General features: G+C 37.4%; 1 protein-coding gene across 1 annotated transcript in view; it reads right to left on the reverse strand.

Moving 5' to 3' along the window:
* Positions 1-3,221: 3,221 nt before the first annotated feature.
* The window catches only part of LOC118558674 (glutamate receptor ionotropic, delta-2-like), a 32,874-nt gene continuing 21,360 nt past the window's right edge, over positions 3,222-14,735 (reverse strand). Inside the window, exons 2-3 of the mRNA XM_036129182.1 lie at positions 5,221-5,508; positions 3,222-3,301 (exon numbers count right to left, since the gene is read on the reverse strand). Of these exons, the coding sequence (XP_035985075.1) occupies positions 3,222-3,301; positions 5,221-5,497 (357 nt within the window). The 5' untranslated portion in view covers positions 5,498-5,508. The remainder of the gene's footprint in view (positions 3,302-5,220; positions 5,509-14,735) is intronic.

Consider the following 14,735-nt stretch of genomic DNA (forward strand, 5'->3'; position numbering starts at 1 on the left):
TACAAGTAAAAAGAAGGAGGGATAAACTGAGAGTAGAGAAAAAGATGGGGTAGACTGAAAACATGTGTTCTCAGTGTCCGGGACGCACCAGTAGAGCTGAAAATAGGGAGTGGGACAGTTGCACTGTAGCTTCATTTGAGAGGACACACTCGACCGTCTGTTCTCTAAAGAACTCCTTGTACAGAGACGAGGTCTTCTGGGAACATTGCTATCATCTTAAAAGACCCTCTCTGTCTTTTACTCTATTCTACATTGTGGTTTTCTCTCTCTTCCCCTATCTCTCTCTCTCTCTCTCTCTCTCTCTCTCTCTCTCTCTCTCTCTCTCTTTGGTGCTCCCAACTCTCTCCTCCCTCCTTGAGCAGAGGGTGAGGTCATTAGGGAGAAATGGTGATATCTTTAAAGGGCCTTCTGTGGCTAAGAAAACAGCATTGGCAAAACCCACAGGATCCAAGTGATGAATCAGTGGTCACAGAGCACAGAGGGGATAAAGGAATTTAAGTGGGTTACAAATACGTGTGTGCATTCGTGTATATGTGGCTGAGTGGATTGTGCAGATATTAGGTTGAGCCACAACACGTGGGGCAAATTCCGGATTTAAAAGAGGTTACTGAAGGTTGTCTGGAGACAGACAAAAGGTGTTCCTAATTTTACACTTGATTAGTTAAAGTAAAGGTCAGGGTAACAATCCTTTACTGGAAGGCTTAAATATATGTTGGTGATTTAAATGAAATTCTAAAGTTGACCTCACAGTGTATAATGGAGGGTCTTTAATTTAGGTGCAAAAGAAAGAAACAAAATGTTGAAATAAAAGCTTCTACTGGTTACAGAATATATAAAAACATCACATTACAGTGTCTCGCAGTGTCCTAATCATTTTTCCCATTTTGTCATGTTATGACCCCAGATGTCAGTGTATCTTATTGGGATTTTGTTATTTGGACCTTAACAAATTAGTACATACTTGTGAAGTGAAAATGGTATACGATTTATCACTTTCTTTTTTACAATTAAAAAGCTGAAAACTGTGGGATACATATCTAGTCATTCCCCCTTTCATTTGATACCTGTAAATCAAATCCATTGAACCACATGGCTCTCAAAGTCACCTATGATTTATAATAAGAGTCAACCTGTGGATTATTTAATCATAACGTCAATTGAGCTGTTCTATATAGGACTATTAGTGAATTTTAGTGAACAAATAACATTATGAAGATCAATGAACACACCAGACACGCAAGGGATAAACTTGGGGAGAAGTTAAAAGCAGGATCAGGTTAACCATCCAATGGAATGGCTTTGATCAAAATATATTCTTGTGTTAAAATTGCCCAGTCAAAGTTTGGGCCTGATAAAGAGCAAGACATTAAAAAAATTGACATTCATAGACATTCCTTGCTCTGTTTAAAGGAGCTAGATGTGTTTTACAAAGAGTATTGAGCAAAGATATCAGTCTCTAGATGTCCAAAGCTGGTAGAAAGACTTCCAAAAGACTTGAGTTTCAATATGACTATATAAGCCTACAATTTTTCACTTCCACTTCTAAATTATGAATTTCTGTGTTGGTGTATTACATGCAATTTCCACAAATCCTTTGAATTTTGTTGTAACCTGATAAAACGTAAAAACATTGAGTTATTTGCAAAAGCCTAGAGGTGGCACAGAGCATGGAATGACAATAGCAATAGGCTCTTAATATGAGACAATATGACAATTAAAATACACATAAGGTAAAACATCCTTTACACAGAGTTGTTTTGGGTTGATCTAACTTTGACATTTACTATAGTGACATCTGGGTAGTGGAACTAGAATTTCCAAAGGGGTGAAAATAGCAAAACCTAATGCCTATCCAATAAAAGCTGCATGCTAGAGCTCCACAGTAAGTTTGAGATGACTTGGGTATTCAATACACTGCTAAAAGGGTTTAATGTCTGAAATGTTTGAGGTTTAGTCTGGAGAAAGCATTGGTAAACAAATCCAATGCAGAGATCCAATTGGAGGGCAGTGCATACAATGTGTTGATTGTGTTACTTGACTCCAATAAGTGAAATGTTGCTTCATTATGGCAAAAAGGGAGAAATCAACAAAAAGAAAAAAAGAAAGCTCACCTGAGGCAGAAAACCATTCCACTGCTTAAAAGCTGAAACTTAAGGTATGCTATTCTTCTCTCCTTCTACTGTTGTGGGGTGTTACGGTTAGTGTTTTCCATTATGCAGCAAAGCACCTACACTCCCATCAGTCATTCAAGTGAGATTCAAAGTGTAAAGTGTTGGAAAGCTTCAACCCATTAGGAGCACAGGCTCAGCAGTGTTCTCACCTGTATGACTCAGATGCTTCTTTTATATATCATTTTGTGGCTACACTTAATCACACTCTCATTGCTGGGATTTTTCTGTTGCACAGATATAAGCTTATCCATGGTACTTTTTAAATGGTAACCTTGGATGAGCTTCCAAGCAATCTTTGCTGATCCTAAAATGTGATTTGAAAATATTGCAGGCTCAAGATTGTTAGGTACAAATCTGAGAGAGAATTAGTAACTTTAGTAACACTAAGCTCCTGCAGACACAGGGTTTCATATCTTCTTCTCTGCCAAATTATTTCCATTCACTAGCACTAGGGTCAGAATGGAAATTTAACCATATTTTTTCCCCCCGCTGATCCCTGATAAGCTAATAAGCGTAAAATGATCATCCCTCCAAATGATATCTTAGTCGTCTATGCTCAATAGTGGTTTCTAATGTTGACAGAATAATAGCAAATTTTAAGTTTACCTGTATGCAACCGAATCTCAGTTTATAGACGGTATGATGGTATCAGTGCCTTTTTGTGAGTACATTTGTTGATGTGACCGAAGCATGGGTTTTGACATCTGTCAAGCATGAGTCATAGACGGATGAAATGGAATAGAGTCTGGCCATTTTTTCAAAATAAGACATTATTCAAACTCAGATAAATAAAATGGAGATTATTTAAGTTATTTACTCTTTAAGAGTAGCTTGGTGCCAAATAGCCCACAGACTGGTCCATAGCTGGGGGTTGGGAACCACTGGTTTTGATTAAGGCAAGGAAGTTTAGTTATATAGCACCATTTGTAAACAACACAATCCATAGTGCTTAACAGGATATCACAGGGAAGACAGAAACAACATAAAATAAAGTTGCATTGTTACAGAATCAGCATTTAACACCAAAAACAAATACTAAACTAATGTGAATCAGTCCAGCTCGTTATCCAGCTGCACGCACAGGTACCTGTAGCTGAATACAACCTCCACCTCCTTGCCTTGAATGGTAACTGGAGACAGTGTGTACTTCTCACTCCTGAAACTGATCACTATCTCCTTGTTTTTACTTATGTTCAGCTTAAGGTGGTTGGAAGTTGCTCCAGTCCACAAAGTCAACCATCATGCCCCTATATTGCCCCTGATGAACCAACAGCTGCTAAATCATAATAAACTGTCTAAAGAAATCAGGAGTATGTGTTATACTGGAAGTATGATTTTTCAAGGGCCATGAGTACAAGACAATAACCCAAGGAGCCATTGTGTTGCTCAGGATTTCATTGTATGAAAGTATTATGATAAGGAAAAATATGTTGAATTACAGATATTAATGGCACAAAAGTAACAAATGTTCATTAGTCAGACTGTTGGATCAAAAGGTGCAGTAAACAAAAAAAAAATGGAGTTCAGCCCAAGACCATTAAGTACTTTATTACTCAACAGCATAATGTTAAAATATATTATTTAATAGGTAGACGTTAGTGATTTAAGAACTGATGTGATATGATCAGTTTTCCTTGAGTACTCTAAGAGTAGCATTTTGTACAACATGCAGTTGCCTGATTGCTTTTTTTCCCAGAGATCAGTAAAAACCGTTTCAGCGCAACTTTTTTTGACAGAAAACCATTTATTCTGGCAACATATTTAAGATGATAGTAAGTAGATTTAGTAACAGACTTTATTTTTTAAATAAAATTAAGACCCAAGTCCAAAATTACACCCAGCTCCTTTGCATGCTCTGTGGTCTGTAGCCCAAATGAGTCTAGTTTAGCACGAACGTTTCCATTCTCAGTCCCAAATCTATGAGTCAAAGGATATGCATGTTTTGAGAATGGCTAAGTCAAATTCCAGACTTAAATCCTAATGAGAATCTGTGCCAAGGCATAGCAAATTGATCTTCACATGAGCACCCCTTTCAAATTGTATATTATATGAATATTAGGATTTGACAATCATTTCAGTATTTCAACGTCAAAAGCTGATAGAGATGTACCTTAAAAGACTTGATGTGAATGCAGAAAAAATGGTCCTGTAAAGTAATTCCAAAGTATTGACCTCTTAGGCACTAATCGTATGTCACTTAAGTTTACTTGTATGATTTAAAAAAAAAAAAAACTTTTTAAAACTGAATCCGTTTCTTGCACTTTACAACAATGCAATCCCTTGTTTTAGCATATCACATTACATCCATATAAAACATTGAAATTTGTGGCTGAAACCTGGACCTATACTCCATAGTTTTAGAGTGAAAACAAGCCACTCTACTAATGAAAGGAATAAATTAGGATAAGATGGAAACTTGACACTACGACGGCACTGTACCTGAATTCAATCAGTTCACAGCCTTTGATTTACAGACAGGGATTCCTGACTAAAACTCTGTGATCCAGTTACATTTTTTTAAAGTCAGGGAATTGGGAAGACCAGGCTTGGAAAGGACATGAAATAGACAGAGATAAACAACCTATTGGCACACCTATGGGCTTTTAAATGGCATCTAAACAGTAACAATGGCAAAATTATACTGTGTATTGCGAAGCTTCACTAGCACTAGGGTCACATTATAAATGGGACATAGGCCGTTTGTGGCCTAATGTTAGAGTTAATGGGCTGGAAAGAGAGAGTGAGACAGAGAGAAGGAGGGTGAATGAGAAATAATATACACAAGCAGGCAAACTGGCATGAAACTGAAACAAAAATGCATTTTTGTATTTTTTTACTGTGTGTAAATATAAGCATACAACAGTATCGACCTGTGATTACTAATACGATTGTAACAACAACAACAACAAAAAGGAAACAAAAATCCCAGCATAGCACCTCCATAAATTAACCATTAATATTTTTTTTTTGGGGGGGGGGGGGGGGGGGGGGGGCAGGTGGCTTAGCACTAAAAGACAAACAGGCAGACAGACATAGCTTATTGACTCACCAAAATCAGAATCATAGAACAGGACAAACTTCTGCCAGCTGTACTCAGACACCACCTGCATGATGACTTCGTTGAGGAACACAGGTGGGCGGACCATGAGGGTGTAGTCGTCGGCTCCAGGAATACGACTGGTGGGTGAGCATGTCGAGCGGGGTGTTCCCACTGGGGCGCGCTGGATATAGAGATGGGGTATGTGCATGGCATCAGCCAGTGTCTGAAGGCTACCTGCTGACATGCAGCCAATCGAGCTGACCAGAGCCAGGATACCACGGTTCATCAGCTCACAAGCTGGTTGGAGGGGAGAGGAGAAAATGGAAGGAGAAGACACGAGAAGAGTTGGTTATTTCATATTCTATAATTACATTATTTTAAAGCACAAATTGTCACGTTTGAATATTTATCTGTGTTAAGAGCTGTTTAAAGATATTCTGGTTCTGCTACTGCATATTATTACAGTGTAGCAGCCACTTGAGGAGGCAGGGCTTAGCATGTAGTTCCGTCTTGTTTTCACATTCACTATATATGTGCTTTAAAAACTAAATTGGTCTCGGCCTGTTCAACTTCCCCCAGATCAACAAGAGAGACAGAGAAAATAGATGTCCCCTATACAGTGCTGTTTGTGGTCTAGTTCACTCTTTGTGTGAGTAAACTGACTAGCTCTCTAAGAGTTTGTAGAATGTAAGTGTATGCATCAATCCATGCTTGGGTCCTAGTTTAATGGTCCCTTGTTCATGCCGATTGAACTTTTTCACATTACATTAAGACCACAAACTTTAACGTATGTCATTGGGATTGCATGTGCTTTTCATATGTAGAGACTTTGAGATGGTCTTAGTGGATAGTGAGATATATAGAACTAAATGCAAGGCAATCCTGTGATACTGTGACTAGAATGGAGGATCACCTTGCATTAGAGCAAAACCCTTCAACACTCAGCCCTAGCTACAATGGAGTGGTTTTAATTAAAGCATTCCCATGTGTTCGAAGGGCAAAAGCAAAGTTTAAACCTAAATCCAGTTCTAAATTTGTGGAACAACTGGAAAAATCAGAATCGACTTTATTTGTCAGGTATGTATATGATGAATTTGACTTTGTCCAGTTTGATTGTACAAACTGGACAAAAAACATTTTGATGTGTAAAGCTGGTAGAGGCATACCCCAAAAGATGTGCAGCTGTAACTGCAGTGATATGTTCGACAAAGTTTTGACTCATAGAAACTGATTACATGTCGTTGAAACCCTTTTTAATATTACATATTAAAATTTTAGCAAAGTAGTTTTTATTCCATATCACACTTAGAGTACATGTTATTTTGTGTTGGTCACAATACAAAAAAGTTATATTGGTGGAATAAAAATTCTAAAAGCTCAAAAGATATGAATAACTTATAACTATAAAATAAAATCAGATGTGTCTGGTGTTCATCGTGAATAATTTTCGCTAAGAAGTTTGTGAAACTATTCTGTCAGTGGGCGAAGGCTTGGACATGTTGACAATAAAGGGCTTTGCAAGGAAAACTAAGAAATTGCAATGGAATGCTCCTAAACCTTTCATCATGACCAACACACAAATTTTCATTTTAAGAGTCAAGTTATTGCATTTTCTTCTTGCCAGGCTTTAATCATCAGCTTTTCAGTTGTTTGTGCTCTACTGATTGAATCTTTCTCATCTCAGAGACACTGTGTCCTACCTCTTTCTCCCTCTTGGGCTTGCAGTGCCCTCAGAACACCTGTACCTCCTCCCAACACCACTGTTATCTCTTTTCTTGTCATAAAAATGGCCATTTTCATTTTGATTGCCCCACAGCACCACAGAACACGCTGAATTTTCCCCAGTCAAGAGTCACACATCCTCTCTTCTTTTTAAAGCACTTTCTTCACAATTGTATCCCTCTCCACTCCCAACTCTTTTTCATGATCCTTACTGAGGAACACCATTCACTGTCATCTCCTGTTTATTCTCTTGTCAACACCAGTATCCACTGATCTTGCTTCATTCTGCTGCTACATTTTCCTTCTGATTTATAACCCCTCTTACTTTTCAATGTCTTCAGTTCAAAAATTCCAACAACTCGACCTCCCATATTCTGTCCTCATGTATTTGCCCCTGCTTTCCAACCCTCATCCATCTTGATCTCTATTTCACTTCCTCTCCCATATTGCTCTTGACTGTGTCCTTCACTGTTAAAAGTGTTACTCTAACTTCTAGTAAAACAAAAGCTTGTCACAGAGACACCAGATAAAACACAAAAGCTGGGCACACATAGATACACATAACGTGCTGTCTCAATGTATATAAGCACTTTAAAACACACAGTCAAAAGTGTTTAATGCCACTGGGAGTATTCTGTTGACAGTGCAGAAATCCTGCCAAAAGAAAGAAAAAGACCAAAAAAAAAAAGATAAAACAAAGAAAAAAATCTCGCAAAGAAAGAGCTTAGGGAGACAGATTTACGATGCTGAGAGAGGCAGAATAAAACATTGTATATGTTTATTCATGTGTGGCAGAGCACACAAGAGCTAAAAAAAAAATGACAACTCCCGTGGAAGCTGGTTTACAAAACAAAAACAGCCAAACTAAAGGTCGTTTGTGAAGATTTCTAATTGTCTAGCTAAATTTCATTGATGTTTATAGCAGCTGGGAAACACAGTTTTCTGCCAAATAGCTGCACAAATACTAAAGAATGCCTCAGTGTTGTGTAACGTATTTAATTTAGCGCAATTATGACTAGCATTCGCTCTTTTCATTGACTGCACTGAACTCTACAATTCTGTTTCTTTCATAATATACCTGAACAAGGTTCTCCCTGGCATCATTTAACAACGCTCTGTTCAGGGGTGAGCAAAAGATATAAACGGTGCATCTTTTAAGAAAACCTTTACTACTTCATGCAGAAAAGAGTTGCAACATTTCCCCTCCAAGGCAAGAGCTCGGCAATGTGTGTGTGTGTGTGTGCACGTGTGTGTGTGTGTGTGTGTGTGAGAGAGTGTGAGAGAGAGAGAGAGAGAGAGAGTGACAATATATCTCTCTATGTGGAAAGAGAGAATGAAATATATTAATGAAATATGTTGCTCTGAACTGAAAAAATAAAGCATCTCATGCACTAATATTTGACAATTATGTATTTTGCCAAGCTGTTTCTGGCACATTTTTTCTTTTTACAGAGATGGAGCCTGCAGCAGGCAAGGAGAGAGGCCAGCTGTGGTTTGAAATTACAGCAGGAAAAGAAAAGGAGGCAAGGTGGTGCTTAATATATTCTGTCATTTTTAGTTTGGCATTTTGACCATCAGAAAGGGCAATGTGCTATAGCTAAAATAACTTCACATATGTCTTTATTTTCCATAAATGTTTGGTCAGGTTGTGGGCTTAATCTGGATCAAGATTTTTTTCCGAAGTTCTTAAAAAAAAAATCCTTCAGTTAAATAAATACAGCTTAACAGGCTATTTTCCTTTCAAATTTTCTGGCTCTTTTTCTTTCTGAATATTAAAACTGTAAAATATGCAAATGATAGATGCTTTATTGTGGAGAACTGATGAACTAAAACTGAGTTCATGTAGAACTGGAGAGAATTAACCTATCTTAAATAAGAAGCAAATCACAGATTGCGAATGCTACTTAATAATCACTATGCTAACTGACATATAATGCCATAACCTACATATTAATAATAGCTTTATTTCATGAAGAACCTAAAAATATAAATGAATGTTAACTAGTTTATTATGTTCCTAATATTTACGTGGTGAACTATGAGAATAAATTAATTCAGTTTTAAATTGTGTGAACTGAAACTAATACATGCCCCTGCTTGTTTATTAAATTCAGGATTTATAAACAATCCATATAGGCTACAGAGTGACTCATTGTATTTATTTTTTTCAAGATGTCCAACACAACACCGATACTCAGGCAAAAAAGGTTTACAAGTAAGGTCAAAACAGACTGAAGATTCAGAAGCAAATTCAAGCTTCTATTTACAATGCCTTTCTTGAATGAATGAATAATTTATTTAAGACGATCAAATATTAAATGTATATTCATTTATGCTATTTAGAAGTTAGAGCATGTCTGTGGTATAAGTAAAAATTATTTAATCATACAGCTTCTCCTTCCTGTAGTCCTTAACATAACTAAGTTTATATTACTCCAAAGTCAATTATGTAAACAAATCAATATACATATAAACATACATATTGACATGTGCCTACGCACGTCTACATCCAAACACTTACACGTAGAGACCATATCCCACATGAACACAATCATTGTGGCCATCTTATGAAATCTATGAAATGTATTCAGAACATGATCAGACTTGATTTTCTTTACCATTTCCTGCAAAGACATTTCAGGCATATCCTAAACAGAAGCTGATTGCCTACATGTGCCAGGGCAGATGTGCTCTACTAAAAGGATATTTCAAGACAGAATCCTAATTACAGAATGTACTTTATTAAATTAAGACTGGATCCAACATCAAAGTATGCAGGCCACATTGATGTAATAGTAACCTGTGCTTGTATGACCTTCAACCGTACAGATTATTTGTGTGTCAGTCCTGTGCGTGTATGTGTGTGTGTATAAGAAAGTGGTTTTGTTGAGTGGGTGAGTGTGGGTAATGTAGATGTACAATTGTAAGAGTGGTGAGAACACGCAACACACAGCACCCAAGAGCAGCAAAGGACAGGTGAACCTGGCTCTGGAAGACGGCAGCAGCCCCAGGCCAAAGGACACAAGACACCTGGTAGCTTATGAACCCATATGCCCACGGTCCACCAGATGGGAATCCACCACATGTGACCTGTGCACGCACACAAACAACAGCACATTGTGGCTGTACAGGTGCGAAGCCAGGAGCAAAACCCATCTCCCTTGAACCTAAAATTGGTGTTACTGCAGGGGTATGCAAAACCCTACTACTTGCTGGAAGTAGTCTCCCCCACCTCACCTCAAACCTTCAGTATTGGGGTGTGTGTCTGTCGGGGGATGGGGGCAACTGTATGGTGCTCTCCCATGCCTGCAATGTCCATCCTCCAATAGATCAAGACGGAACTCGGTAGGAGTCTTAGTACAATTCTCAGGAATTGTATTTGGCCAGAGCAGTCAACTGACTGACATATATATATATATATATATATATATATATATATATATATATATATATATATATATATGAAGTGGTGAAAATACTATGTCTGTTCCCTTTATATATTATTGTGTACATCCTGAGCCGGTGTTTGCCTCAAAAAGAAATTTCACAATGGTAATATGTGCTAATAATAAAGATTCTTGATTTTTGACCCCACTGATGTGTTGCATATGTTAGGGAGCAAGGCATGGTCCCCACCGGCCCGGTAGGTGCACCCTGCCCTCACAACCCCAAACAAAAAATGTAAATGCTGAAGTAAAGACAAAAGAACAGAAATTGTTGTATCTGGACAATAAAATATATTCATATATAGTAATTATGTTTATTTATGCTGCATCTTAAAGAAACTATGGGCTTTTGCTTCTAAACACTTGGCATGTAGAGTAAAGTCATCAAACAATTTACTTAGCACAGTCATACCGACAAAACTTGTTAAAATTCATAAGAGAAACAGTCAACTAAAGCACAGCTTAAAAGGTGTAGTGGGTTCAGCTGTCAATGAACTAGGTCTTTAGTGAAACCTGGCTAAAATGGGAGCAATGTCTTTAAATATATAAACACAAAACTATTATGCTTTTATTAGTATAATATTGTGAGGAATGATTCATGAGCAAAACCTGAAGAGAGTTAGTTTATTCATCCATTTCCCTGGGCGTTGATGTAGTTGATTGATGAGTATAGACTAAAGCAGTTTCAGTATAACAGGCCATTGTTTAAGGTCCACATTCTTAGGAATTAATTAAAGTGTAACAATATATGATTAACATTCACTAAATCGCAATATACTTCTTGGTCATGGTGATTATGCTTAAAATAAATGAGCTCGGTATTCCTCCTCCGTCCAGGAGTAACTTAATAATTAAGCACATAGATGCTTTTGGGCATCTAGAGGAGGAAATTCCACCAGTAGATTAACATTAGGTGTGAATTTCTGTTCTTTGTGCAAGTGTGCATTCCTCTTTATGTCAGAGGTGACTATGCGAGCCACCTTTCATGAAATACTTTATCCAGACTCCACTTCCGTATTACAGCGGTCATGCTAACTAATGCTTCAGCAGCATTGCTCTAGTCAAGCAATGGTGAATTAGCTTAGCATTATCAAGACTTTGGCTAATAGAAGGCTTCCCTAATCCGCTATTTATGAGAGCACTTTGGAGAATTAGTGCCCTCATCCCCTCTACATCACACACTCTTTAGTCTGTGGGGGGCTTCTTAGCACGCGGCTCATTAATACTCCTTGCTAATGACTTAAAGGGCCCGTTGCGTTAAAACAGGCCAACTTTACATCACTCTGATGTAGGCATCAGTTTAATCAGAGTCAAAATTGAAGGAGAAAAAGAAGTGAGAGCAGCTGCAGCAAAGTGAAAGGGTATACAGTTTGAAAAGTTTGACAGAAATATACTTGTGGTATAAGATTTTACAAAGTGTGAATATTGAAATAAAGGATAAAAAACCCACAATAGTCCACTCTTATTTGTGTGTTGCAAGATGGCATACACAGATTGTCACTGTGAAAATAAAATAAAGCCCAAACAGTGACTGCACTCCGAGTACAAAAGCAAGTTTGGGCTTTTAGGCAGACATTTGTGTAGGAGTGCAAACAATGAGAAAATGTAGCCATTTGGAATCTCTCACCTATCATCTCCAACTTCCACAGCCCGTTCAGCTAAATAACACAAACCACACTGTAAAAAAAACCATATATGCATATCTGCACATCTACTGTAAAGATAGATTCTAAACATATGTTTGGTAGCGAATACTTGTCAAGTGGTCATCCGGAGGTGTTTATTTTACGAATAGAAATGCCAGTCATTCAGATCAACATTTGCTCATTGAGAAGTGTACACTGTTGATATTGGGGATTCTAGCAAGGTTTATTAGCTTTTTAAAATTTATTTTCCAATTTATTGTGCTCTTACAAAACACTTTCATGTATGTTTTGTATGTCAGTGTGTATTATGCATGTGTCCTGCAACAGAGCATATTATTGGGACTCTTCTTTCCGTTTGTCAGTCTGTCAGAATAAATGGGCTACAAGCACTTACTCGTACTCATGTGTGACTGACTTTTTTATACTTCTCTCCAGGCAGTTCTCCAACCACCACACACTGACACCCACCATACACTCTTTATCACACTGAGACACTGTCCTACAGTTTCCGTGGCCCGGTGACCTAAAGTGGAAATCAGAGGAAAGAGAGCGAGACCGGAAACAAGCAAATCGATACCTGAAAGAAACCAATAAAACAGTGTATGTCCGTAACACTAGAACATCTCTGAAGTTATATACAGTGAACATTTTTTTTAAATATTTTAACATGGATCATATAAAGCTAATTAAATGTCTTCTGTCCTTGAAACTTCCTAATTTTGTATAATGCATTTGTTTGCAGTGCTTGAAAAAAAATGTCAGATAACCAAAAGTATATTACAGTTCATAGAGGAACTATAAATACTGAGGAAGACTGAGTAACACTGCATAATGTGAGGAGGAAATGATGACACCACCTCAAATGTGAACTCATTGTTTGCTAAATAAGTGTAAAAATTACAAAGTCCTTGATATTTACAAAGCGTGTAAAACTCTTATATCATAAATGACAGGCAGGTGTTATTGCCTGTAAGACTCCAAATCACTGCCTCACATTTAACAGGCTTGAACCTAGTAAGCACCTGAATCTGGATGTCTGGGCACTACACCCAGGCTTGAACCCCTATTTAAAGGTTAGCTAAGCATGTCATCATTTAAATGTATTAAATTTATTAGTATGTAAATTCTTGATTATTCTTTGCAGTTGTTGAAAGCAGTCTGGTAGTTTTAGCCAAAACGGCAGTGCACAACGCACATGCTCCAGAGGTGCAAAGCAGCATTACAATAACTTAAATGGAATGAGAGCATGCTGAGGTTGCTGCCTTGGCATAATTTCCAGTATGGATAACCCTACTTCTGATGACAAGTCCAACATGTTGCAGGCATGCCATTTATAAGGCATAGGCTGCCAACATCACCATCAAGCACCTCCTTGCTGCTCCTATGATTCTGATAAGCTGCCACTAAGATGATAAACCACTTCAGTTTTGTTGTGAAAGTTTTCTAAATGTTTAAACAGGGACATCTAATATTCCTTCATATGTGATATGGAGGTTGCTGTGTCTTTAACAAGACAACTAGACATGATTCTGGACAGACCATCTGTATAAAGGAAGCAGTAGCTTTAAAAATTATCTTCATTAATGAAAAAAAAAAACAAGATTTGGTGCAAAAAGCAGCAAAATTACAACTCAGTATTTGTGCAAGATTATCAAAACATTAATTGTGATTTTCTGCTTTGCACTAATGTATAGACTCGATACTGTGATAACATCTTTGTGGCCTTTTGTTGATGGCAAACATCATATTTTTAGTTTCTATTAGTAAGCATTTCTAGTTTAACAAGGACTTTTCATACAAATTTAGAAGACTTGCTTTAATATTGCAGTGTTTATTGAAAATATTTTCAAAAAACAAGACATACATATCTAGCAAAACCAAATAAAAGTGCAGGATGTGAATGAGCTTTGTTTGTTTATGGTGCAAATTGCAGCAGTTTTAATATTAAGGGTTGTACATTCTGATATTAATAAAGTTTCAAAACTCTAAAATAGTTAACAGTCATTCCAATAAACTCATCATCAAATTCCTTATCTAAACAACAAGCTACGCAGAAAGGCACAGAACATTTTCTAACTCTAAAATGAATGTGTAGCACTTGATTAGAAATTCCCTGAGAGACAATGTGTTACAAGTTGTCAAAATCCTACTATTGCCAGGATTGTATATCCATACTTCATGTTTAGGATTTTATCTCCATGTCTAAAGACTCACTCTGTTGGATGAGAGTGAGGATGACCTACTTGTGTCTGTGAATTGTTTTGTGTCTTGCTCTAGATCCACAGTTTAAATCTGCTCTCGTGCACCATGACATACGCACAGCTAAGCATCGAATGGCAGCATGAGATGCTTACTCATACTGCTGGCAGGCTGAAAATACGCCTCACTCTATAAATGCCTCACCGTGTGTCTGTGTGGATTTGTTGACTGCTGTTTGCTGATATACAATCCTTGAGGGAACTAACTCTTGAATTAATGTGGTCAGAGAGGAATGGAAGGGAATAAGTTAAAGATAGCATGGCCTTTTCGACTTAATTATCAAGAAATGTATCTGCATCATTTTTTGACTGTTGACTATTTTGGTTGACTGAACACTAAACAAGACCAGTTATTTCTTGCATCTAAAATCTGTTCCTACTCCTTACGTCCCTTATGACTTCACACGTCTTGCAGTCTTCTCATTAACATTTAATATACCACACTTAGAACC

The sequence above is a fragment of the Fundulus heteroclitus genome, unplaced genomic scaffold (assembly GCF_011125445.2).
Source record: "Fundulus heteroclitus isolate FHET01 unplaced genomic scaffold, MU-UCD_Fhet_4.1 scaffold_144, whole genome shotgun sequence".
NCBI classification, from domain to species: domain Eukaryota; kingdom Metazoa; phylum Chordata; class Actinopteri; order Cyprinodontiformes; family Fundulidae; genus Fundulus; species Fundulus heteroclitus.